Source organism: Poecilia reticulata, chromosome 15, assembly GCF_904066995.2.
Source record: "Poecilia reticulata chromosome 15, P_reticulata-male-v2, whole genome shotgun sequence".
Classification (NCBI taxonomy): Eukaryota; Metazoa; Chordata; class Actinopteri; order Cyprinodontiformes; family Poeciliidae; genus Poecilia; species Poecilia reticulata.
Window position 1 is genome coordinate 17,992,232 of NC_088844.1, and position 26,743 is coordinate 18,018,974.

General features: G+C 37.8%; 2 protein-coding genes and 1 long non-coding RNA gene across 4 annotated transcripts; 1 reads left to right on the forward strand and 2 right to left on the reverse strand.

The window, feature by feature from the left end:
• The first annotated feature begins 1,272 nt into the window (after nucleotides 1–1,272).
• Nucleotides 1,273–26,531, forward strand: rassf4a (Ras association domain family member 4a). Of its 2 annotated transcripts, XM_017308856.2 has the most exons (12): nucleotides 1,273–1,502; nucleotides 10,403–10,476; nucleotides 11,742–11,799; nucleotides 11,936–12,011; nucleotides 20,690–20,796; nucleotides 21,880–21,959; nucleotides 23,425–23,594; nucleotides 24,048–24,149; nucleotides 24,225–24,276; nucleotides 24,360–24,481; nucleotides 25,638–25,735; nucleotides 26,128–26,531. In XM_017308856.2, the coding sequence occupies exons 1-12, from the start codon at nucleotides 1,288–1,290 to the stop codon at nucleotides 26,195–26,197; spliced, it is 1,224 nt and encodes a 407-aa protein (XP_017164345.2). In that variant the 5' UTR covers nucleotides 1,273–1,287; the 3' UTR covers nucleotides 26,198–26,531. The 2 variants fall into 2 exon arrangements, with proteins under 2 accessions (XP_017164345.2, XP_008427958.1); XM_008429736.3 differs by lacking the exon at nucleotides 10,403–10,476 and having other exon boundaries at nucleotides 1,381–1,502.
• Nucleotides 8,634–10,081, reverse strand: LOC103476961 (growth-regulated alpha protein-like). The gene is made up of 4 exons (XM_008429737.3): nucleotides 9,996–10,081; nucleotides 9,714–9,843; nucleotides 9,532–9,615; nucleotides 8,634–9,175 (listed from the first exon to the last, which is right to left on the reverse strand). The coding sequence occupies exons 1-4, from the start codon at nucleotides 10,060–10,062 to the stop codon at nucleotides 9,052–9,054; spliced, it is 405 nt and encodes a 134-aa protein (XP_008427959.1). The 5' UTR covers nucleotides 10,063–10,081; the 3' UTR covers nucleotides 8,634–9,051.
• On the reverse strand, nucleotides 17,877–18,945 carry LOC103476959 (uncharacterized). The gene is made up of 2 exons (XR_535568.3): nucleotides 18,676–18,945; nucleotides 17,877–18,492 (listed from the first exon to the last, which is right to left on the reverse strand). It is a non-coding gene; the product is annotated as an uncharacterized LOC103476959 (long non-coding RNA).
• Nucleotides 26,532–26,743: the final 212 nt, after the last annotated feature.

A 26,743-nucleotide genomic window follows, 5' to 3' on the forward strand; every position in this document is an offset into this window, starting at 1 on the left:
CTAAGAGGGAAGTTGGTCAGCTGTTGGGACAGCTCACTTCCTCTGTGCATGGTAAATCATAGCTCCCATTCAGACACAGGGTTAGAGAGACTTCCTTCAGCTCTTGTTTCCACCCTGACATAGTTCCCGAGATGGCAGATCCAGACTCAAAAACAGGATGGGTGAAATAAATCTTCCCAGGCTGCAGGAACTTCAGCTCTGCTGAGTAGAGAGAGAATAATAATATGCACCAGCTCAGGTTGTGTGGGGGTTTTGTTTGTTTACTTATCAGTTCAATGTGAGGGTTTTTATAAATTATAACAAAAACCTGTGCACTGGGACAAGTGGAAAGCGTATACCCTTAGAATATTCTATCTATAGAGTGTTATTGAGAAGTTAATTTATGTAAGTAAATCAATTTGAAAACTGAAACTCATACAGTACATTCATTATCTAAAGAGGAATGCACTTAAAGGTATTGATTATATTGTTTTGTTGGGGTTTTTTTCAGTTTTTTGACTAGTTTACTTATAAACAGCTTGTCAGGAAGTAGGGCAGAGAGCAAAGAAGAGAACATGCCTCTGGCCCAGCCTGCTGAGACTGTACCCTCTGCATATGGCGCAAATGCTCCTCCACTGAGCCACCTGGTGCTCCTTAATTCTATTCATTTTAATGATCTTGGCATGCTGCAAGGCTCTTAAAATTATCATTGACTGTGGAAGCTTCATACTGAATCTTTAGCAACTTGGATTCTGACCATCCTTCCTCAGGACCTTCAGACTCTGGAATCTTCCAAATAAAAATAAAAATAAAAACTTGCTCATAAAAAAAAGGATTTTGGACCTGTAAGAATAAGTTCTGTCATTTTTACTTCATAAACCATTGTCTGAAAATGTGACATACTATACATCTGTATGTGATGGGTCTTGATGTACTGAGCAATCCACGTCACAAGAAACTTCAAAACACTGTTTTCCTTCCACTTAACTTTCCCATAATATGCTCTGATACGCCACTTTGTGTAGAGACAGTTTCTTTAGCGACATATCTTCATTGAGGAGGGTGTCACTGAATAGACACCTTTTAAGTGAACAACTGTGTGAACATAACATTTCTGCATCAAACCTTTTTGATGATATGTATTTTTCTTATTTTTATTTTTAGTATTTTTTTAAGTCTAAACTCTGTTCATCCAAATTGTGTTTAATGAATCTATATAATATTTCACTTTTTGAAAAGAATAACCAAATTAAGTTCTCAGTGATATTTGACTGAGACAACGATCAGATACTGACGCTTTTTCGCTGCATGGTTTTTAGAGAGTACTGTAAACAAGGTCCCGCCCACACTGAACGGCGATTGGCTGAGGAGTGGCGATGCCTGCTTCTATTGGCTTTGTCCCTCGTCCGTTTTGTATCTCTTCTCAGAATACCGCTCCGGCAAAAAGGCTTAACACTAGAAAAGATAAGGAGAATACATCGCTGGCAGACTCACGGAAGAAGACGGGGTCGCACTCTGTTATGGTAGGAGACAGTATCATTCATTTTATTGCAGGAGGGGGTTGGGGGGGGGACTTGTACAGCAAGATGAAGAGGCGGGGAAGTTTACTGAGGTTATAAAAAAAAATTATATTACTTCGGAAGTTGGATTGCGGTAAATTTCCACATTTTGTGCTAAAATATGAATACAGAAGGGAGTGGTTTTAATGTAACTTTAGTGAGCTCCTGCTCGCTTTGCTCTCGTGTTAATTGTGCAGTGATAGCCGCAAGGCTAGAGATGACCACACCAAGTAATCTGAAGGTGCATCTCCTCACCCACATTTGTTCTGATGTGGGTTTTTATGCTCAAATCGTTATTTTTCCACAATGTTTGGATGCGATCTGGAGCTCTTTTTTTTTGGACATTTCTTGTCTTCGGGCGCTGCTGGCCACTGTAGGTGCGATAATTAGATGCGGATTTCGGGATGATCAAACCAATCACAGGCTGCAATGAGGGTTCTTTGTCCACCGGGAGAGATCACACACATTGGGACAGAGACGGATCACAGAGAAGATCCTTTTTTGTACAGCTGAGCATTACTTTATTACAGAAAGAACAATAAATGGCATGGGCAAGACTAATTCTGATTATGTTACGTTTTAGTCATAAGCTTCGATGCATTTTATTGAGATTGAATGCGACAGAGTAACACAACAGATAACTGTGAGGTTGATTGAAAAACATACTTTTTAGAAAAACAAATTTGAAGTTACTATGTATTTGTATTCATCCCCCATAAATTTAAACCATACCCCCAAGCACTTGAAACGAGAGCATCTGAGCAATTTTGAAGCTGTAGCCTACCACAAAGTCTCAATTTTGTGGACTTTAACTGGACCATCCTGACACACAAGCTTTGATCTGAGTCTATAAAACAGTGATAGAAGTGCCACCAGTTGACTTTAGACCTTAGGAAATACTAACATCAACCATTAACTTTAATTTTGAACAAATTGCCAAACAGATGACTTGTTTGTGTAAATTTATTTTTGAGTCAAATTGAAAGTAAGAAAAAGAGAAGTACAGATGAAAAAATTTAGAGAACTTACATTTAGATCTAAATGGACAGTAGATAACTAAGTACAAGAGGATGTGGCTGCTTATTTAGTTCAACAGTTAAAAGAGCATCTATCTATGATATCACATGTGAAAATCAGACAATGGATAATATTCACATGGGGAAAATAGATCAAATAAACAGAAAGTACTTCAGGCTGCAATAAAACCACAGCATGTAAAACCTTTCAGCTACAAAATACACCACAAAACGGTGCAAAGGACTACAAAAAATACATTTGCAAGTTTTTTGTTAGAAATACACATAATTAAATAAATAAACTGAATAAAAGATTTACATATATGCACTAAAATTATTCAGAAAAACAATAGCAGCTGGATCAAATCTATCTCTGCCCTGCTTAGGGAGGTCAAACCTCGACTGAAAAAGGTAGAAATTCTCCACATCATGTTTTCTGAGTCTTCTCTTAACACAGCTGGTCATTATCTATAACTGTTTGACATGCAGAGACTTTGCATTAAGATAAATTTTATCAAACATGTTCTCTGGCCACTTTATGGAGTTGCTTAAGTTTGTCGCCATCATTCAGAACCAAGACATGGACGAAAAGTATAAAACCTACTCAATAAAATATCTGTACTAATGTAATGCTGGTCTTCTCAATATGAAAGGGCGAACGTTTCTACAGGAAAGACAAACTGTGATGCCCTTTTTTGTGTGCTGCTTCACAGTTCACATCAAATTTTATTCCTGAATCAATGATTGTCCCAAACTGTCAAACTGGACACATTACACAGTTTGGCAGTTCTCCTCCTGCAGCAGTGCCAGAAAAAAAGACAACTAAATTGCAATAAAAGCTGCCTAATAAAGGCAAAAATATTCATAGTTTTTCCTATGTGAAGGCACTGTCTTGTGGCCTACCTTAAAAACCTATAGATTAATGTTAGGCTTGAAGCGAAATGTTTAGCTTCAAGTCGTATAAATACTTTTGTGAAGTCAAGCTTAGTCCATCTTCTGTGCAGACACGTGTGAAGGTTAAATAATTTATCATAATGGCGACAGACTGGATTCCTTTAAGTTATGGAAAATTGATGCATCTCTTAGTGTGTATAAATATGTATTAGAAACAGTCTGGACATCCTTTTATGGATATCCTCTTTCTGTTCTCCGGCTGGTTGATAGTGGAAAGGAACAGCTGATGTGTCCTCTGTTTGGGATTTTTACACAAAATGTCCATGGTGTATTTTGTTTTGGTAAAAAGTAAAACAGCAGTGTGACAAGTAAGAATCTCTCCTTTTTTCATGCTTTCTATGATTTAGGTGAGTTACCACCAGACTTTCCACTCATCACTTCTCAAACCCAGACAGTATTATCTGTTTCCTGATTTTTGTGGCAGCTGCTCACTGCTAATGTAAGCAGTTTTTTCTTCTGTTTTTTTTTTTTTTTGTCTCCCTTTACCAATCTGTACTCTGGCTCATACGTTTGTCTCTAGAATCATCTCTGTCATTTATTTTGAAGGAGCTTTTAATGGCCCACACTGGAACATGTAGAAATATTCAATATTAGCACTTCTATTAAAAAATAACTAGACACCATTAAATTAACAGAACTTCCTCTTACTTTTACTGTATTCCGATACCACACAGAAATTCTATGAATTAGTCACAGAGGGTTAAATAAGTCATATTCTTCCAACTGGTTTTGCCTTTTAAATCTTGAGATCAGACTTTATGCCTAGTGGATCATGTGACCAAAGGGTGTAATTCTTGCTGTAAACACTAGGTGACACCATTAGATCATCAGCGTCGCAGTGTTAACTCATTCATCCATTTTCTTTCACCCTTGTCCCTCAGTGGGGTCGGGAGGGTTGCTGGTGCCTATCTCCAGCTAACGCTCCGGGCGAGAGGTGGGGTTCACCCTGGACAGGTCGCCAGTCTGTTGCAGGGCAACACAGAGACACACAGGACACACAACTATGCACACACACTCACACCTAGGGGCGATTTGGAGAGGCCAATTAACCTAACAGTTTTTGGACTGTGGGAGGAAACCGGAGTACCCGGAGAAAACCCACGCATGCACAGGGAGAACATGCAAACTCTATGCAGAAAGACCGGGGCTGGGAATCGAACCCATAACCTTCGTGCTGCAGGGCAACAGCTCTACCAACTGCGCCACTGTGCAGCCCCAGTATTAACTCCTTAACTACAAACGCTTATGTGAGTCAGTGGTCCATGTCCAAATCCATATCTGCTCTAATCATAACAGATATTGGTTTATTAAAGTAAATGCTCACATTTAGAAACTCAACATTGGAAAAGTGTAAGATTTAAAGATTTACCACTAACCATGGTAAAATCAGTGAAACTTTCAGAAAATGTGTTACTGTTACAAAACATACTAATAGCAATGTCTGCAGCTACATTTCTAAACTTTTGAATGTTTAATTAAGAGCAGTTGAGGCCATAATCTGAAAATGAAAAGATCATTTCACCAGGCTTGGTCAGGTGCCCCTCCTAGAACAAAGAATAATAAAAAATTCACTCTCTCTCTCACAGTGACGTTCACAAAGGTCTTTAGGTAGCAGGTGCAGTTTTTCTAATGAAAGCAACAAGTAATGCGCTCAACAGCAGTCGCCTCTATGCACACTTGCTGCAATTAGAAACAATTAAGAAAGTGCTTGTTGAAACTTGTTTAGAGTTTGTTGCACAATACTAAAACAAGTTAGGAAAAGACTTGAGGAGCATTGCCTGGTCAGATGAAGACAAAGCTGAACTATTTTAGTGTCATCGCAACAACCATTTTTGGAGGAAGAATGGTGACACACATCACTCCATCAAAACAAAACAAGCCACAGTGAAGTGGGAACATCATTGTGTGGACTGTCGTACAGCATACTGACTGACTGACTTCAAATCAATAACAGAAGGATTTATGAAGAAATGTGTTAGGACACTCTGGATTGGGCTGGACAATCTTAGGAAAACATGTTAAAGACAGGGGTGTTGTGTATTTTCCAGGCACATCATATATTATAGCACAATCAAGTAACTACGTCTCCTTTAGTTGTTATAAAATATGTTGTGTATATCAAAGATAACTTAAAAGTAATTTGGCTCCTCAATTAAACACCTTGAAATTGGGTATGTCTCTTTAAGAAGCTCCTACTCTTTCTGATACTCCGCCATCATCAATAGATGCATCAGCTGAGAAGTAGTTTGAATTTTTCTCAGCAGACACGTTGTTCCACCAGGTGTTTGCTCGTGTCTGCTGCTGCTAGCCTGGAGGAGTTGTGACGGTGAGACGTTGCTCTATGAGGGGATTCTGAGTTGGAGACTGCAGCTCCACTGAGGAACTTTTAGGAAATATGTGTCACTTTGTGAGAGCAAACATCTTGGCACCTCCGAATGGCTGCCATGGGAGATTCAAGTATCACTCAGCACTCCTGGTATGTTTTCGATTAGGAAATAACATTATAAGATGAAATGGCAAGTTTAGACAATACCCCCGTTTTAACAGTGAAATTGCACAGGCACAGAGAGCCTGACTTCATGGTATTTATATAATTAGCTTCCATTTATTGCTCTCCAGGCAGTTCTTTACAATATGAATATTGCGTATAGTGATAATAACAATAAACTCTGAAACATTGTGCATTACAGTATGCACATCTATCTTTTGCTCTGGCTGCTGTTTCTTATTGTTGCCGCCCTGCAGCAGAGGGTTTTCTACCAACCGTTCCTGCATGTGGGAGCAAGTTTCTCAGTTAGAAATTTATCTTTGTCAATATTTTTTGAAAAGCTGATTGGTTGCATGTTCTCTCCTGTTTTGAACAGCGTGTATATTCTGGAAATGATGCTGAAGACCTTTTCAGCACCACACCCTGTCTCTTTGCCGCAGCTCATCAATAGGACACTTTTCTTGCTCTGAAAGGCTCACGTTGGTGGTGAGACGGTTTGTCTAAAGATTGTGTGTTATTAAAGGTTGATCACAGGCCAAGTGGCAAATACACTTATGCTCATCTTTACGATTGTGTGGGATTAAATGTTCGCAATAGTCTGTGCAGGATGTTCTCTTTCAAATGCGGATTATGAGATACGCAACATTTTAAAGTTCAAATCCAATTTTGCGTGATTTCATTTGTTTCATTGAGTTAGAAATAGAAATAGAATGCTTTTATTGTAAGATTATTCATTGCCTTGTGGAGGTGATGGTGGTGAGGGTCAGAGAGAATGGGGGATGGGCAGGACAGTGATGTTGTGGCTTATGGGAAGAAACTGTCCCAGAGTCTGTCTGTCCTGGTTCTAATGGGCCGGTAGCGCCTGCCAGGGGGCAGCAGGTCTAACAGGTGGTAGGCGGGGTGAGTCAATTGTTCTTCTCGCTTCTCCTGCAGTATCTCTATTAATGTTTGATAGGGTGAGTGGCTTCTGATGATTGTTCAGTGCAGCCCGAACAATGTGGAATGTGTTTTCAAAAGCAGCCTTGTGAGAAGAAAATGAAATTAGAAATCATAGTACCAAAAATATTTGCAGACAAAATCGTTTTCTTATAGTAGATTGTTAAGTAATTTTAATCAGAAATGCAAGTGAGTCAGTGAGAAGGTCCATCTGAAATAAGACTGGGCAACAAATAAATGTTGTCACGTAATCAAATTTGCTGTTTGTAAAGAATTAGTATGGAAAAAGTCACTAGTAACATTGTAAACAGGAAGGGAGTTTTGCTTTTCATTGGATTAAGAAGATGCTGCCCAAGAATGAAGCGTCTGTCCCAAAATCAACAGCTGCAAGATGGATGGAAACTTGGATTTGCTCTCTATACAAGCCAAATGTCGGGGGAAAGTTTTTACCATCCGATTGCGACAGCAATTGAGCTGTTTGTCCACAAAAACGAGAATATCTTTTGGAGGAGTCAAAGTAAAGCTTTCAATCCTAGGAACAGTGTACTAGCTGTCAAACATGTTCTTAATGATCCCAAAGCTGTTCTGGAGTAAATAAAGCAGGATAATATCAAGTCGCTGGAATGGCACTAACCTTAAGCTGGCAGCAGCATCCTTAAAGCATCTTTAAAAGCTGGGTGCAGGCCAGGAAACCAATGAATTAAAATCACTCTGCATGTGATCAAATTTTCTGCCAGAAGTTTGCCAGAATATTGCTTTTGGCTACAAAAACCATGCTGATCCTTTGTGACTTGCTGTGGAACATTTAGCCAACATTTGTATTTTTAGATTTTAACTTATATGTATATTTGTAACTTTCTACCGTTAATTTGCAATTTTTGCAGGTTAATGTTTAATCAGACCACCTCACTCCATAATATTTGACTTTCACTCAGTGCTCTCACTGTGGTGATTACGGAGCAGTTACGGAAAATCCCTCTTGCATTCCCTTACCCTTTAACAATGCCGATCCTGTTGTAAAATTTACTTTCGCTTTCCATATCACACCCATGTTCTGTCAGCCGTTTGGTGGGAAAGCGATCACATGATAATTTCGCAAGAGTTTATATGAAAGCCGTTTGGATTTCTTCTTATTTTCTAGGACTGGAGCGGAGCAGGTTGGAGCGTGCATCTGTTATTAAATGGTGGGCTGAAGGATAACTGTGTTATTTACACAGGCCCTTTCTTGCGGCTCTTACTGGGTGTAGCTTATGAAATACTTTTACAAGACCTCTCAGGCAGCATATTTATGAGTTAACACAACATCCAGTGGCTCCTTCAAACAGGAATGTCTGTTGTGCGCAACCAGTAATAAAAGTATAAAACATTATTACTGTACTCTGATCTGTGCTGTAAAACTCTTGCTTTACATCTTTAGATGAATCTGACAGTGCTGCTTTACTCTAATTCTACTGTGAATTGACTTAATGTAGTTCCTTTTGTTATAGCTTAAATACACATTATTGTACAGCTATTTTAAGAAAGATTAGTTTGTTTTTCTTGCAGCTGCTGACTCACATCCTGGAGTTTTTTTAACTAAAGCAGAGGCTAGGGTCTCGCTGACCCCTCACGTCCTGCTAAGGAAGGACTTATCCTCCCCTTCCTTTAATTATGATCTACTATCAAAGCTTGAGCCTAAAAAAAATCACACGATAACAGATCTGTTCTTTTATATTTATTTATAAAACAACTTAAAAAAGTTAATATATATATATAAAAATAAATACATGGAAAAATTTTCCCAGCTGATTGTAGGTACACATAAACAGTCCCTTGACTATTTTTTAATGCTTCAAAGTGAAACCTGTCACTTTGTTCGTAGAAATAAAATCAGTCTTCTTGGGGGGTTTGGGGGGGCAAAGCCCCCTGCTGCCAACTAATACAGATTTTCAGCTTAGATAAAAACTAAAGGGAGCACATTGATGAGCTTTACTATAACAGATTTAAAAAAAAAAAGTGTTTAAAACAGGCACTGTTGTACTGCAGTCACAAAAAACAGCCCCAATGCAGCAACCATCAGTCCGTACACTCTTCGCTCCACACAGTAGCTTTACGCTGTTTGCGAACTGCTGAACAATTTTTATTGTGAGGATGATGTTCTTCTGGTGTGCCTCCTTGCCTTCTGCTGGGGCTTCGGCCGGCGCCCGCCTCGCCGTCTCCTCCTTCGCAGGCACACCTTCATGTCACTGCCCAACTTCTGAGTTCTGAGAAGAAAATAAAAAGCACTTAGAAGTAATATCACACATTTAAATGGGAAGATAAACACTTAAACATGATCTGCAGAAAAGATCTACAAAGTGCTAAACCGGGCGCTCTGTATTTACAAAGACCAGCTTGACGAAAATCAAATACAGGTAGGAGTGATTTATGTGAAACAGGATCCCACATTGTTCCAGATTAGTTTCAATTCACCTCTAAGCTGAAGCATTATATGGTTCACTTACTGCATTTAAAAGCTGTCTTTCATTCTGATTTCCTTAATAAACCCTTAAAGATGCAATATTTTCAACTATTACTGCCAGGGACTCTCTGGAAATAAGTGTTTCTTTAAGATTCTCACCTTTCCCAGCATCGGATCAGCTGTTTCCCCATTGGTGCTTCGGGATTTATGCAAACATTTGAGTTGTTACTCTTCAGCGTCACTCTGAAAAGCACGTAGAAAAGTAAAATACATTTACTACAACTTTCAATATATTTTTAAGGTTGACTGATGTATGGCTGCCTGCAGCGTCAGGAACTCACATGACTGTAATGTTGCTGCAGGTGGCACTTGTAGGGTAAATCTTAAGGTCTGTTAGTTGCCCCCTGACCCGCTTTGTAGTCTCTGGACACAAACATCTTCCGGGGACGTATGTGCCGTCTGCCTCTCGCACTGCACAGACACAAAAACAAGATTAAAGGTTAATCCGCAAAGGCACAGCAAGAGTGAGAGACCTTGTTCACCCAGCTTTCTTTTCTTTTTGCAGGAGAAAGCTATAATGCACTTTGGCTTTATTAATAACTGTTTTATAAGCATGTTCTTACCTGCAGTGAGTAGACAGCAGAGGCTCAGGAGAGCGAGCTGACAGACAGCCTGAAGATTAAGCGCCATGCTGGAGACAAGACGAACGTTTGCACTGAGCTCCGTTTTGGAGTTTTATACCAGCATGCTCCTCCCCCCGACCCACTCCACTCAGGAGATGGGTTTTCCAAACTAGGAAATTCCCTCGTTTTGTTCCTCAAACTAGGATACATGGATAAAGCACAGCTTTCCTCAGGATGTGTCATGTGATATTTTTAATACATCAGTAATTAATGGACTTTGCTTATTTTCTACTGTACAACAGAAAGAAAATTAAACTCAAGTTCTCTGAGATTTTATTTATTTATGTATATTTGTTAAAATTCCAGAGAACTAAAGTCTACTTTACATTTCATTATTATTTTGGCAGCAGAGGCAGATGTTTGTCCCTGAATGTGACAAAGACATTCCTCCTCAGGCTCTCTGTAACCCCAGCAGCACAAGGTAATACTTTTTTTTTTCCCTCTGTTGGCTCCGTGTCAACAACCCCATGTGATTTCTCCTAATTCGGTCTCCCTACATGAAACCCTAAAGCAAGAGCTTCCAAAGGTTTTGTTTATAAGGAAAATTTCCATTAAAAAAAAAAGTAATATCCTTTAACTTGTTACTGTTTTGTCACTTTGTGTGGGTTGATTTTTTTTTTTTATTGATTTTTTTTTGCGATAGACCAGCACAAAGTGCTGCATTAATGTGAAGTGGAAAGGGGATATGTTATGGTTTAGTTTTCTTTTTCAATGAATAAAAATCAAACAATGTTGCCTTGCATATGTATTCATCATTCTGAGTCTATAGAAATACTTTTTGTTGCTTTTACAGCCGCAGGTGTTTTGGGGATCTCTCTGTAGCAGCTTTGTACATACAGGGTTGGAAATGTTTGCTCATTCGTTGCAATTACAGCTCAGGCAGGACAGAAACGAGAAGAAAGGTTGTCTGTGAACAGAAGTCTTGGCAAGTTTCCAACCGGAAATAGGTCTGGACTTTGACTTGGCCATTCTGACTCATGAAAATGCTTTGATCTAAACCAATCTATATTGAGGTCCGTTCAGCTGTTTCTCTGAAAAGATGAATGAATTTCCTGTGGTAGAATAAGATTCCCACAGCATAGTGCTGCCGCTACTCCGTTTCACTGATCAGAGAAGTCCCATTTTAAACTTTTCCGCGGCTTCCCTCGCCTTGCTTCTGTGTTGCTTGGTCTTCAAAATACTTTTTTTGTTTTCTAATCTTCTCTCACAAAAACTCCCAGGCCTCACAAAGCAGCTTTTATTGAGGTTAAATGGTGGATCAAACACTGAGAGTTTGCTTCTTAATTTGTTGACCTGAAGAATAAAATGGTTGCATTGGGATTTAACTGGATGAATTTCAAGGTGTCTGGATGCGAATCCGCCCCACACTTTTACTTTTTTTCTCTTTAAAGAATGTAGTAACGCATCATTTTCATTCCTATTCATAAGTGCTAGCTTGCTTTTGGTTCATAATATAAACTCCCAGAGACAAATATAAGTATTTAAGATTGTAATGTGATAAAGTATGAAAAGGTGTAGTAGGTGTGAAGACATTTATTAATAACTATATTGATTTTCTTTGCTGCCATTATAAAAGACCTGCATAAGATGACATTGTGCCTTTCTCTCTTCAAGTCTTTATTTTTAAATTGCTATTTGGGATTATGAGCAGAGACTACATAAACTGTTTTGTCTCGTTTTCTCCAGTGAGAATGTGTGAACGTCAGACCTTTGTAAAGCTCAGCGAAGAGAAGCTCATACCAAAGTAAGTGCTTAGTGAACACAGACAATAAGCCAAAGTCGCTGTGTTGATTAGACGTGATACGTTTCATTTATCGCCGGCAGTACCTGCATTGTGGGTGAATTGTTAGCACTAATCCAGCCTTTGTGTTCATATTCAGGTCTGACATCCTGTCGCTGCTGAGAACCTACAACTGCTACCATGAGGGAAAAAACTTTCAGCTGCGGACTCGCGAGGTAAGAATCGGATGCCGCGTTGCTGCTGGAAATGAAGGGAAGGACGGAGTAGCTGATGCAACCTGCTGTGCCTTATTGTGAAATGCCTCACGCACGTTGAAGCATAGCAATTTGATTGTCTGACAGATATGAAAACCAAAGAAGCATCACACTGTGACTGTGGATGTGAATGTTGAAACAAAGCCCTTCAAGATTCCTGACTTGTTTTCCAACATGGCAAGTTGGTAAGAAACCAAAAAAAAAAGCCCCTGTGTCCCTCAAAATTAAGACAGAATGAGAAGGGCAGGCTCCTCTTTCAGTAGAAAACTCATAGAGAAATAATTTCCACAGTAAGCTCTTTTTGTGTAAAGCGGTTCGGTCATTTATTTGATAATTATCCTACGGGTTTTGTGGTTTGGAGTTCCCCTTTGTGTTCACCAGCAGGTTTTCCAGCGACAGCATGCATATTTTTCAGTGTCTATACAGTACAAGGGCAGGGCAGAGTGGTCAAGATGTGTCCCTCATTTTTATTCCCAAGTCAGACCCACAACCTTACAGAAAAATAAACAGAAAAAGTAGCATTGTCACTTTCTGGGGAAATCCCACACAGCTGCACACGATGGGCAGAGGAAACCGCTGCTGCCAAAATATTTCTGTGATATCAGCCACAAAGGAAACAACAAGTTTAGCCACCTTCAAAAACTATAGCATGTATGATAAAACGTGACCAAATTTCTCCTCATTTCAAGTGAACAGAAAATGATCTGGCACAGGATGACTCAGCCCTGTAAGCCCTGCTTTGATGTCAGAAAGCAGCACCGTGTCATCTTTCAGCTATGCAGACAAAAAAAAAATGAAAGGAAAAGTGTGTTTATGTAACTTTACCCAACTGTACTGTAAGACTAATGGATACTTTCAGTTCTAAAACTTAGGTTCTTCAGAAATTTAGCCGTGAAATACTTTTTTTTTATAAAGTATTCGCTCAAGACATACTGGGGCAGATGATGAGACAGCATTTTTCATCTTCTTTTCATGAAAAACAGTTTTTACATTAAGAAAGATAACATTATGTTTTCCCAGACGGCAAAAAAAGTAAACAAATATGCTTTATATATAGATATAATACTTATGTAAATAGATAAATACAGATGCTACTTGAGCCCTAGAGACGCCTGCGTTTGTTCTGTTGTGGGTTCATGTAAGGGCCCAGAATACAGAGTGTTTCAGTGATTTTAATGTGTGTTAAGTAGCAGGTCAATAAGTAGGTAATATCAATATTTTTGTGCTGGTAGACATAACTAATGAGCATTCAAAATTCCTCTTAAAAACAAGGTGTAACTTTAAGCTAATAATCCTAATGAGAGCAGGACAATAACTTATTTGACAAAATGTTCCCCGTCAGCAGGATTTTCTGCATCTGCCAGGTTTCTATGTAAAAACATTTTTTTTTAAATAAATAAAAAAATAATTACATCCCTAAAGCTCTCCTGGCTGCAGGAGGTTGTACTTTCCAGACAAAAGGTGGGAAATCTTTTAGTTAGAGTAATGTTTGTTTGTTTTTTTTACATAGGTTTTGCTTATATTTGAATTTTTTAAGCATTTATCTTTAGTTGTACAAAAAATTAAAACTGGTCAGAAATGTGGATCATTTACAGAGTTTAAAGTTGAAAACAATGGATTATGATGCTGCATGTTGTGTGTGTGGCAGAGTTAAAAACTGTGTTTATACCAATCACAATTATAATACATTACAGTTAAAGTCAATTGATCATATATTGCAAATGTAGTTATCTACCTAAGCACCTTATCACTAATCTTAGGAAAAATCATTATTGGGTAAGTGTGAGTCATAGAGTGTCAGCAGAAGGTCAACCAGTTGCAGCTTTATGGCTGAAAAGCATAACTTTCTATAGTCATTATAGTCCTAAAAAAGATGGATAGAGATGAAACATCTCAGAATCAGTAGATCTGAGTTACATATATAACTGAAAAGAGACAGATTAAGGGCTCAAGGTAAAAAGAAAAACTTATATGAGATAAAGTTTGGACTAGACAAGCACTGTTAGTTTGAAAATTATTATTTAAATAACTCATCTTAATATGATTCATACACTAACTCTTTTTTGTATCACAGTTCCAGTATTTGTTTTATTCATGCAATCTTACTTTTTTCAGTATTTTTTGTTTGTTTGTTTTAAACAGAATATATTGGTCACAAGTTTAACTGAAGGTAATCTGTAAATATGCATGAGTCAAGTAATCAGTCATCGTTAGATTCCTGAACTTGCATCTCTTAGTTATGACTGTACAGACTTGTCCACTCTGATTCTACAGATTATGTCTATTTAGCTCTTTCAGACGGTGCTGACCTACTTGGCGTGTACAGCCCTGCTAGGAATCACAAGACAAAGAAAATCATTTCTTGTCTTTGGTGTCCAGAGATGCACGTGTTTGTGTGTTTTCAGTCAAGTCCACAGTCTGCAAAGTCGTTTTAAGCCATCCTAATTTCTGTTGACTTTGCTGTTGAGTTCTTACTGACTTACGGAAGTTTTTTTTTCTAAGATTTTCTCCAACTGTTCGTCCAGTTTTTGTGCAGTATCCAATCATATCATGGCATACTGTGCACAAAGTGCATGAAAAGTTGAAGAACTTCTAGAACGCATGTTTTTGAAAAATTCAAAAGAAAAAAATCTTATTCATGTGGTAAAATACTTGTATATGTTGTATGTTTTCCTTCTTTTCTAACTAACTTAAATACAGAAATTTGAGCAATTTGTGGCAACAGAGTGCCTAAAGCTTCAATGAAGGGTAGGTTCTCTGCTAAATTGTCTGTTGTATGTCAACACAGATGTATTCTTTGGGTTTAAGAGGCTTTTTCCTGCCTGAATGAGTCACAAGTAAACTATAGAGACTGGAATGAAAATGAGTGGAAAAAGCAATTAAAGTATAAAGAAAAACTTCCTCAGAAATCTCTTAAAACAGGCTTGCTTCTAGGGGAAAAACTGAGGAAGGAGGGATAGCTCAACCATTTGAAACACACTGAACCTAGTGTCCCTTAGGTTAGTAAATTTACTCTTTATGAGGAAAAAAGTTAATGCAAAATATCACCTGGCCATTCCAGTGTGGCAAAAATACTGGAATTACAAGACTGTAAACATCTAATTGGATTATAATTTTTATATGATTTCTATGAACAAGAGAACAAGTTTGTTATTGTTTGTTCAGAAAGTAGTGCTGACTATTTAATACTCACAAAGAAAGCATGCAAGCTACTGCATGTCTTATTTGATCAGAATTTACAAACTTTTAATTTTTAATCAACCCGTGCAGCTCATTCTAAGTTGGTAATATTGAAGAGGGAGAAAACACACTTAACCAATTTTTAATTTTAACAAAGGTCTTTATATTTTCTTTAAAAAGTTCACAGTAAAATTTGATTCTTGACTGCTTGTAGAATAGCACAGCAATGCAGGTATATTTTAAGGAATTAGTGTATCATCAAGTAGCTTAACTTATTTCAGTAGTTTAATTAAAAGAATAGATTTCTTACACATGGAGTGATATTTGTGAAGTATTTATTTCTCTTAATTTTAATGATTGTGACCAATACCTATTTAAAATATGAAAATGTTCCTCAAAAAATGTGAATATTAAGACCAACAAAAATTACATTAATACCTGTTGGCATTCTAAAAAGTATTTCCATGTACTCTAAAATATATAGTATTAGTTTGGGACTACTTTTGCATAAACTTCTGCATCAGTGCAGCATGGCATGGAGGAGATCTCTGTGGGGCTCTGTGAGGTGCTAAGGAAGTCCAAGCTGCTTTTTTCTATGAATCTTCTAATAATTTTATGGTAGACGACTGCACTAACTTTGGACTTAGTAAATGGCAGGTTACCATGCCATGTTGATGATGACGTGCCTCTTCACTCTTCCTTCAGATTCTGGGAAATGACTTCCCCAAATGAAATACACAATTTACAGAAGACATTGGGGTCTGCAGCTGTCCCTACGGCTCAATCGGACTTTTTCTGTCCACTCAACTTTCCATTAATGTGCTTAAACACAACATGCTGCTTAAGAAGCTGGTTGTTCACATTGATACATTGTTGCGACTCCACAACATAACATGTAAGTAACTAAAGATAAATTTTTTATATGCAAATTTTCAAATTTTGGAGTTTTATGACCTGTAGAGTATAAACATAAAACAAAAATCCATTTGAAATACTAAAATAAAATAAAACTTATTGGGTTCTGTTGTATGCTTTGATTTAAAAGAAAGAAAGAAAGAAAATGACATGTATGATCCCTAAAATACTTTGCTGATGTCTAGACTAGATAATTAGAGCAGATTCTGTACATTTATGTGGGGCATCTCAGCTGCAGACTCAGGGCTACTGGGGACTTAGTCACTGGATATTTTGTGGTTATAAAGGTCAAACCATTGCTCAGCAGTAGCATTCTTTGGTTATGCATGTATGTTGCCCAAAAGCCAAAGTTTGGAAACTCATTTTGGAAATTTCTAGTAAACATATAGACCACATGAATGGGCTTAGATGTAGCAAACATGCAGGGTCATTCCTCTTTGCCAAACAGAGCTGTCTGATGTAAACAAGTTGTGTGTGGAAATTAGAGGCAGATTGACACAGGAAGATTTGTAGGTTACAGTCAAGATTAGCTCATAATCAGGTCAGGTGATGTGCGTTAGTCATTTCAGAGTGGGCATGTGAGTATGACTGACTTTAAGGCTGTCATGTAAAGCAAATGAACAAAATCTCTTTGAGAAGGGAGCGAGCTCCAACTTTTCAGTGTTTCTCAGTCCTGGAGACCCTGTTTGACCAGTTAGCCCACACAGTTTCACAGTCAGGATTTATTACACATTCAGGCTTTTGACAACATTTGATTTTAATTTAATTTCACGTTCCAAAATTATTTGATTGTTGACGACGGATATGTAAGCTTAATGAAAGGAAAACTGATTCTTAATTTTTTTAATTGTAAGACAACGTTGTGCAGAATCTCTCAGATTGAAAGCTAATCACCTTAAATAATTTTAGCTGACATGAAGCAGCGTATCTTAAAGCTGTTTAAATAAATGTAGAATATGTGCTTCCTTCCTTTGTATCTTGTATTATACTGATGTTTACAACCTCTTTCTGAAAGAAGATAATTCACCGTTTCTCTGACTCACCGCTCAATAAAACACAGAACTGACTGTTTACCTTGGACTCTTACTGTAGTGGCCCAAAACCAAATTATCATGTGCGCAACCATGAAGCGCCCCCTTGTGGCTATATGGCTATATAGAATATATGGCTTTAAGTTTGAACTCCACCACTAGATGGCGGTAAAGTCGTTGCTAAAAATGTGAAAAAAAATATCAACTTAAAGCTGAAAACGTAATCATAACAATAATCGTGTACATGTAGGAGTAGAAGCAAATGTCATTAAAAAATACTAAAGACGTTTACATTTAATTGAAGTCTAGAAATCTTTCATTTTAAAACGTATCAGCATCAAATGGTTAATGTAAACATAAGAATTTTGCATTTTAGGCACTGAAATGTTGACTTTAGGTCGTAGTATACTATATTTTAATGCAATTACTTGTTAAGAACCCACAGAAAACATGTCTAGAAACACAGTTTTTTGAAAACTACAAAAATAAAATTGGGTAGAACTTATGTAAAGATTGTTTAACTTGCAGTTTTAATAGTTATGCTTTAAATAGTTTAACTATATGTACCTCAAACTATATATATATATATATATATAAATGTGTTGTTTTGTTCATTAACTCCTCTTGATAATTTTTTTATGCGGGTCAAAAAAGTCCCAGAATGATAAAAATTGCTTAAAGGAAAAAAACAGAAAGAAAGTTGTGATATTTCATCATTTTATTAGAAACCACATCTTATGTCTTAACAAAATTTTAAACTCTGTAAACACATAGACCACATAGAGTCTTTACTAAATAAAAAATATAAATATATAAGTTACATCTGCACTATTATCGATTCACACAGATGGCGGAGCAGTTCATCCTGAGGTTCCTCCGAACTTATTTCCTCGCTCCAGCAAAGTACCCACATGATGTCCGACAATAGCAGCATCTCTCTTCAAGTCCTTATTTGTCCAAAGAGCCAGTCCACTGGGTCTTTGCCCCTGCTGTCTCGTTCTCTGCTCATCCTGAGGGAAAACTCCTCTGTGCTGTGCGAGGGCAGACTGGCTGCTCTGGAAGTCCTTGGTGTGCGTGAAGACACACGGGCGGTTTTAGAGAGCTGATGCTGCCGGGGGGACCGCTGGAGTCTGACGGGGCCGTAACTCGTGCCCTCGACAGGCCGCGCAAGGGCTTGGATGCTCGACATGTAGTCGTCCAGAGAGTGGGGCCCCTGGGGTTGTTGCAAGGAGCAGGGATGGACAGGCAGGTCCTCCAGTGTCTCAGTAATTGTGGGTAGTAGAGGCAGAGACATTAGCAGCCTCTTGTTTTTCATGCTGCAGGAATAAGAAGAAAAATAAACTTGTTAGAGACTACTAAAATTGTGTTTGTTATTCTAATTTATCATTAAAAACTTCAATATTATGGTCTTCAATATTATGCTTGGCTATTTTTTTTAATTGTAAAATTTTGATAGCATCGTATAAAAACAAAGAGAAAAAAAGAAGAATCCTGCTCACCTTCAGTGTTTGAGTTTGGGCTCTTTGAATGCTGGGATAAACTGAGTGCCGTCTAATCCATGCAGCAGAGTATGAGAGGACTTGAGCATGCGTCCAGGCTTTATAGGCTGGCTGCAACACAGTGATTAACCGCCTTATCCAAAAATAGCTTCGCTGACCTTACTCACATCTGTGTGAGTCGGTGCGAGTGTGTACATTCGAGGGTGTGTCTGTGCATGCTCAGGAAACTCAGGAGTGGTGGGTTAGCAGAGTCCAGTGCTGCAGCTGTGCTCTGTGTTTACATAGCAGAAACAATGAAGCCCTGGAGTAACCGCACGCACACACACACACACACACACACACACACACACACACACACACACACACAGAAATGTTTCTGTCCAGTGTTTTGCCTGGAGGGGAGGTAACTTTCCTCATGCTGTTCAGTCTAAAATGAAGTCAAAAACAATGTTTACATGTTGAATTTAATATTTTCCACTAGGCAACTACAAATATAATATTCTTATAAAACTATGACAGACCAGTAGGAGTTTAAATGGAAAAAAATGTGTCAATCATGAGGCAAAAACAAAATGTTTCTTGTTTATTTAGAAATATGAAAGATGTGCTTTTATGTACTTGGACTTTATGTACTGACTGGTAGAGGAAACTAAAATCCTTGTACAGTGTGTTGAAAGCTTGAGGGGTAGTTTACATCAACCTTTTTTCTTTTGGGGGGGATTCTAAGTGGCATTTAATGAATAAGGAAAGTTCATAATTTTCAAATAAAACTGAGACACAGAAGGAAAATCACAGGAGAACAAGGAACAACAGGCAGCAGAAGAAACCAGCTGAAAAGGCAGAAACCTAAATGCTCCAACACTGAGTGGGGCTGATTCTTGGAATGCCTCAGTGAAACATTTAGCAGAATATTTTATATGACATGGACTGCCATATCCCTAGGGTTTTACTTGTAAAAATAAAAAAAAGTCAAGAACCCTGTCTAATTATCTTTCCATTTCGCAATTACTTTGTGTGGGTTTGTCACATTAAAGTCAAATAAAATACATGGAAGTTTGTAATGGTAATGTAACAAAAATTTGAAAGAAGTATGAGAAAGTTTGCAGTTGTAAAGTTTACCCAGTGTTTGCCTTTATTTCTGTATGTTAACTATTTAAAGTAAATGATTAAAGCAAACGCTTTATTGCATTTTGACTGAACTTTTTGAACATTTCTTGAATTATTTCTCCTGTTTGCTGTTTTCTTGATGTTTCCAGTGGTTTATTTTCTGTAGAGTAGAATTTAACCCAGAGGCAAAACAGAAACTCAGACCTTACATCACCTGACCAGGCTGACCTTAACTTATAAAAAACACATTTTTGTCTTATCCTTTTTAACTTTGGTAAGATCTCTGTGACAATCTGATTGAAACCAGTAAAGCCTATGTTGAAAGACCCATGTTGTGTTGCGGGTAATGACTTAGAAATGGTGGTTATATAACAAATATTTTCAAACTGGGGGAACAGAGAGCCTTCTTAGTCTGTAATTATAATATTCACAGCTGCGGTGTTATTTATTTCCTGTTTTTATGAAAATAACCGTAATTAGCTGCTGACCTATGCCAAACTATTCAGGTCAAAAGATTTTCATTACAATTACTATTCCTCCTACATAAGTCATAGACGTAAATTATAACAGTTTTCCCTAAAGTAAAGGTTATTCAGAACTATTTTTGTTCTCTAAAGTTATTCTCATTTATGTTAAATTAAAAGCATCACCCTGCGTCTACGTGACCTACAGCACTTGCTCTTTTCTGATGCCGCCTCAGACATCACTGTACTCCTCCACTGTGGAAAAAGGGGACAGCCCAACCTGACTGACTCTCTGCAGTTTTCAAGGCTTCCCCGTGCAGCTGAACGCGACTGTTCCAGCACGTACACCTGAAACTGAGCCGCTGTGGCCGTCGGCCAAGCAGGATTTCCTCCCTGAACATTTCTGTTGATTATTATTGTTCTGCATGGTTCTCTTTGTGCAGGAGGATGGGCAGCTCATTCTAGAGGGGCTGCTAAACATTTACTGGGGACTGCGCCGACCAATAAGACTTCAGATGTTTGATGACAACGAAAGATTTCGTCTGAACAGGTTAAGCTGTCTGATTCGTACTTCATACAGAGGCCTTGATGGGCTCAAATGAGAAGAGAAGGTCACGTGAGAGCAATACTCTTGTGAAAATCTGAAAAAAGCCATTGTTAGCACAATGAAGTGGCTAAGTTATATCAGTGTATTGCTCTTTTTCTTTTGCCTAATTGTAGCTTTTCACTTCCTTGAAAAAATAGCCTGGCAGATGAAATTGCACTGCTGTCAAACTAAAAGCTTTGATAACCATAGTCTGGTGTCAGCACTGTAGCATGAACAAGACTCATTTTGACCTTTTTGGCAAGGAAAATGTAATCTTAAAGCATCCTTTTAGTTTTGGATTTTTGACCAATATTTGAAAGCAAAATGTGGGGAAAGAAAAAGAAACGTAAAAAACACAGATGTTTGCATTGGACGACGAGTTCATCACACAGAGTTTAAATTTAGTCTGAAAAAATTGATATATTGATATATATGGAACTAAAACCAACTGCAGCTCAATAAAAGCTGCATATTGAAGAAGTGCTGCACATAACATTATAATCACCATCAAAATGAAATTTGGATTGGATTATTGATATGGAGGATGGAAAGAAGTGGTGAATAAGACTGATCTTTGTGGGACACCATAGGCTACAATATGTGAGTTGGAAGTGAAGCAAACTTCTTAGTGATCCATTTGAACACTTTACGTATTTGAATTAAAAATCTTTTCCTCAAAAAGTATAGCAAATAAACACAAGTTTAAAAAAAATCTTAGCATATAACATTTAAATTGTTGGTCTTTTCAAAAAATATTGTAATTTGATTTGAAAATATATGTGGGTGTTTAGTTGGACATAATGAAATAAGAGCAGTTTTAATATGTGTTTTAGACTCAGTGAACAGCTATATAGTTGAGGGGCTAAGAACATTTCCTTTCAGTGTTTACTCAAGAAAGCAGGCAAGTCATTTTAAGTGCTGAAAAAACATATTAAACCAATATTCATGCAATGGCTTGTCATTCACTGTTATTTGTCCACTCCAGGAAAAGCCAAGCAGTCATAAAATTAAGAGAAAATAATAAATGAACGTTCTTTTTTCTTTCAGGAATGAAATATCCACCGTGGCAAAGCAGGCATCTGCAGAGTCCAACAATAACTTACTGAACGGAGAACCTAGACCAGCTGGTGAGCGCAAACACGTGCAGTCATTCCTTCCTCCCTACCAACATAAACGCACACACACACACACACACACACACACACACACACACACACACACACACACACACACACACACACACACACGCGTGCACACACACACACACACACACACACACCGAAACCTCCTGGATTAATGCAGATTACACGTTGTGAGAGATTAAACCCTCACAGGTGCTTTATTCAGCAGGTCTTTGTGGAAAGCTTGTCTCACGTGTTATAGTTTCCTCATATACCAGCTACACCAGATCAGATCAGCAAAGCTATAAATAAACAAAATTACACTCCTTATGTCCATCACGTTGGCTTTTGAGGCCTGTTTGGTCAGTTGCTCCAATCTGCTGCGACAGATAAGCAACAACGCAAACTTTCGTTTTGCGTATTTTATTTATAAGTGTTGACACAGTGTTGCATTTTAAAAACAAAGTTCTTGAATTGTGACACCTTTAACAAATTTTATTTAGTCCTCATGTAAAATGCAACTCGACTCTGCAATAGCACGTCTAAGAAGCTTAGTGGATCACAAAAATACAGTAACCGAGGAATGTAGTAGTGTTTATAGTAGCATCAAGCTGATTGTCTAAGAATGAAAATTTAAGGGGTTTTGTCATTCAGAATCTAGTGGTACATATTTAGTTGTATACACAAGCTTGTTTTGATTTCATTTTGTGTCCCAACAGAAAATGTGTGGAAGAAAGTCCTATTTAAAGCACACCGCATACCCAGCATTCATAGATTCCAATAACATAAACAGATGGAGATATTTTTGCTTTGGCAGTTTTGGAAGTCAGTAGAGAATGTTTTTCTATTGCTGCAACACTTTTTCTCAAACAACCTTAATCGCAAACCATTTCTATATATTGGTACTGAATTAGTAGTGTTTGTTGAACCTGTTTTAACAGGGTATCGCTCATGACTAAAGCAGCTAAAACAGTCTGTAATTTAGGGTTAAAATTCTTGGCCGCTTGCTGTTAATCTTCCAAGCACGCTAGCAAGTTTAACTTTGACATTAGTGCTGTCTTTTACGCTTACGAAAGCTGGAAACAAACTCTTGCTCCAAAGCAGAAACTTTCTCAACACAAACCTCGTGACCATTTCTAACTTAAGTTGATACAGTTAAGTCCCAGCGTGGTTCATATTTCTGACAGATTTAGTCTCAAAAGGATTTAATTCAGTCCATACGTTTGTCTCTGGAAACTGGAAATGAGACAGGGAATAAAACAAAGCAAAGGGACTATCTTTCCTACAAAAAATTTTAATGTTGTTTGTGTTTAACCATTATTGAATATTTTAAGTCTAAATCATTTCACTTGCTAATATTTATTTGAGAAATCCCCTTTCCTTTTTCATACAGTGTCATGCAGAGTGCGGAGGGGACGCAGGAACAGCATTTTATTAAAAATGTGTAAGCATAATTTATTTCTTGCTATAGACGGTGATATTGGGGGCCAAGAGGAAGAGGACTCCCCCCAGCTGCTGAGGACCAGGAGTGATGCTTCCTTCATGCGAGTTCAGAGGAGGTCAAACACACACACTGCCGGAGACCTGCAGCGCCTGCGCGCACACAGGTTCTCCATCAACGGCCACTTCTACAACCACAAGGTGCAGCAAACGGAACAATCAGCTATGTGGTCGCTTTAACAAATCCCCCTGTTGAGATATCCCCAGGTGCAGAGGGGCGGTGGTTTCCTTTGACTGTACTTCTGCTGAGTTTCACAATGGCCTGCTGTGGGCTGATTTCATTATGTGCCACAGAAAACAAACTTAAGGCAAAGTTACCCGCATTAGTTTCTGCCTGATTCAGCATGAGTTGATGTTGATGTTGAACAGAGTCCAGCTGCAGATGAAAGGATTTCCTTTCTCCCGTCTCTTTCCTGGCCAAAATGTCCGACGCGTTCATGTTCAGGAACACGCACTCAACTTTTCAGGCCAAAATGTCCGACGCGTTCATGTTCAGGAACACGCACTCAACTTTTCAAGTGTACGAGAGGTTCTGTACTAAAACAAAATGTGCGTTACACAAACATACTGATTTATCTGTTCTTCTTCATTTAGACGTCTGTTTTCACTCCAGCTTATGGTTCGGTCACGAATGTTCGCGTAAACAGCTCAATGACAACTGGACAAGTCCTCAACCTGCTGCTACACAAGTTTAGGGTGAGCACAAGATGCTGGCTTCAGTTTTTTTCTGATAAGCTAAACTTGAAATAATGAGTATTTGTTTTATTTAAGGTTGAAAACAACTCTGAAGACTTTGTCCTTTACATGGTACACGAGTCTGGGGGTAAGTTTGCGATGGTTTTGTAGCTATATAGGTATTTCTTTATGTTTACAAGCAGCTTATTTTCTTTTGTGCCGATCTGGTAGAAAGGACACGACTGAAGAATGACGAACACCCTCTGGTCACTCGCGTGCTCTACGGGCCGTGTGAGAAAATCTCCAAAATCTTTATCACAGAAGCCGACCTGGGAGAGGAAGTGACATACGATGTGAGTCTTAGTCTCGCTCACCATGTGGCTTTGTTTTCTGAAACTGTTCAACATAAGTGATGCTTTTTATAATGTTTTGATAGTTCTCAATGGGCCAATGAAGGATAGTTGGGCTAAATTTAGGAAGCTGATATATCATATCCTGTTTTGGGACAAATTCAACAATAGACTAAGATGACTGAATATCTATTGTGATGCTGCTTGATATATTTAGTGCGTTCCAAATCTTTCTTATCCTTAAACTTTTCCATATTTTGCCAAGATAAAACCTCAAGCCTCCATGTTTTTATTCTCATTTCATCTAACAGACAAACACAAAGTAGCTTATAATTATTAAACAGAAGAAAGTGATATTTTTTTTCGTATTTTTAAATGCCTAAATTAAATACAGTATTCATACGGCAGACTTAGAAAATAGAGAAAACTTATGTGCAATTTAATGGGAAATGTTTTATAAATCAACATAAATTTGCACATAATTGTGAAGTGGTAGAAAAAGAATTCATGATTTCCAAGGTCTTTTCTTAAACAATACCCCCAGAAAAACATCCCTCAAGTCCTAAAATTCAATGTAAAAAGTCAATGTGAAAAGTCACATAATTAGTAAACAGTCACAAACAAATCCATATGAAACCTCTATAGTTTACCTAATGCCACAGCAAACACATGAAAGAGGTTTCTTTCAAATATTTCGCCTACTTGCCAAATATGATGTGTTGTGGAAAAAAACTGCGCACCATTCCCAGTGTGAAACATGTTGCATCATGCTGTCAGGATGTGTTCTTCCAGCAGGGACAAGAGCAGGAAACCTGGTCAAAGTAGATTGGAAAATAGAGGCGGAAAAAAACTGGGAAATAGTGGAAGAAAAACTGTTAGAGGCTACAAAATACTGGGATTGAGGTTCAGTATTTAGTAGGACAATGACAGGACAAAAATAATGCATGGCGCTAAATAGAGGGCGATGCTCAAAAACAAAGATTTGTTTGAGAGTGCAAAAGAAATGAAACTGTAATGGAGATTTACATTTTCTCAGGACAACTCTAAGCATACAGTGAAAGAAATGTACAAACAAAAGCTTTAGATCATTGCATTTTCATGTGCTAAAATGAATTACATTTTTTCTTTGCTTTTTTTCTTTTTTTCTTTCCCCTTATAGGTTGCTCAGTACATCAAATTTGAAATTCCGGTTTTAGACAGCTTTGTAGAGAAACTCAAAGAGGAAGAGGAACGTGAAATAGTTAAACTGACAAAGAAGTAAGTAAATAGTTACTCAGCAGGAAAAAAATAAAACTCTCCACTCCAAGTATTACGTTTCATTATGCGAAGCTAATGAAACTTTAGCATTTTGAAATTGTTTTCTGCAGAAGAGAATCTTTCCTGTAACATATGCAGTTAGCATTTTAAATGCTGCATAGAAACGAAAAGCTCTTATTGACAGAGGTTAGTTTATTGCATGACAAAATAACTTCTTAATATTTCAGATCAGACTTAATGTTTAATGTGGCCAGCAATGTGACACATTATGAAGAGACTTTTAGCTTTTCTCCAACTATACCCTCAAATTTTAATAATGTATTAAACCTATTTCATGAATCCATTAATATGTCTTTGTATGTGACATTATTTGTGCTTTTTCTCTCCTGCAGGTACAGCGCTCTGAGATCTATGATATTGCATCAGCTCGAAGGCAGAGGTCACAGCAGTGACCGAGTATGACTGTTTCTGTTTGCATGACCTAATGTAATTGGGTCTGTGGGTGGGTGGGTGTGTGTATACAAGGATTGGGCGATACACTAATGACTGTTGATTTACTATGGGGCCATTTCCCAATACTGTAAAGAATGTAAAGTTGAACAAGTGCTTTTATTGAAAACTACACTTGTCATTTTGTCTGATCTAGTTTGTATCATTTTTTCTTGATGCATTATCACACCTTGTTTATGTAATTTTAATATTGCCACATTTTTGGATAGAATTCCTTCTGCACATATTTATACCCTGTTTTTGTAATGATTAAAATTGTAATAAATCGTCCAAGTTGTTGTGCTGATCCCTGGATCGCTACTGGCACCAATAATCACAGCAAGTTTCAAACCAAAAGAATGTATGAACAAAGACCAAACCCTTTTTTTATTATTTCCCTGACTCCCACTAAGAGATTAGCATTGTTTTTCTGAGTAACCTTTGCTTGCCAGCTAGTTCCCATGGGATGTATATGTGTGTCTATCAACATTACACAATGGAAGTATTCTGAGAGGAGGC

Coding starts and splice junctions, on each gene's coding strand:
- LOC103476961 (XM_008429737.3), bottom strand. CDS start 10,062: ATGGCGCTTAATCTTCAGGCTGTCTGTCAGCTCGCTCTCCTGAGCCTC. Junction 9,844..9,995: donor CTGCTGTCTACTCACTGCAG/GTAAGAACATGC, acceptor GTGTCTGTGCAG/TGCGAGAGGCAGACGGCACA. Junction 9,176..9,531: donor CTGATCCGATGCTGGGAAAG/GTGAGAATCTTA, acceptor TTTTCTTCTCAG/AACTCAGAAGTTGGGCAGTG.
- rassf4a (XM_017308856.2), top strand. CDS start 1,288: ATGGTTTTTAGAGAGTACTGTAAACAAGGTCCCGCCCACACTGAACGG. Junction 21,960..23,424: donor CGGAGAACCTAGACCAGCTG/GTGAGCGCAAAC, acceptor TTCTTGCTATAG/ACGGTGATATTGGGGGCCAA. Junction 23,595..24,047: donor GCCACTTCTACAACCACAAG/GTGCAGCAAACG, acceptor TTCTTCATTTAG/ACGTCTGTTTTCACTCCAGC.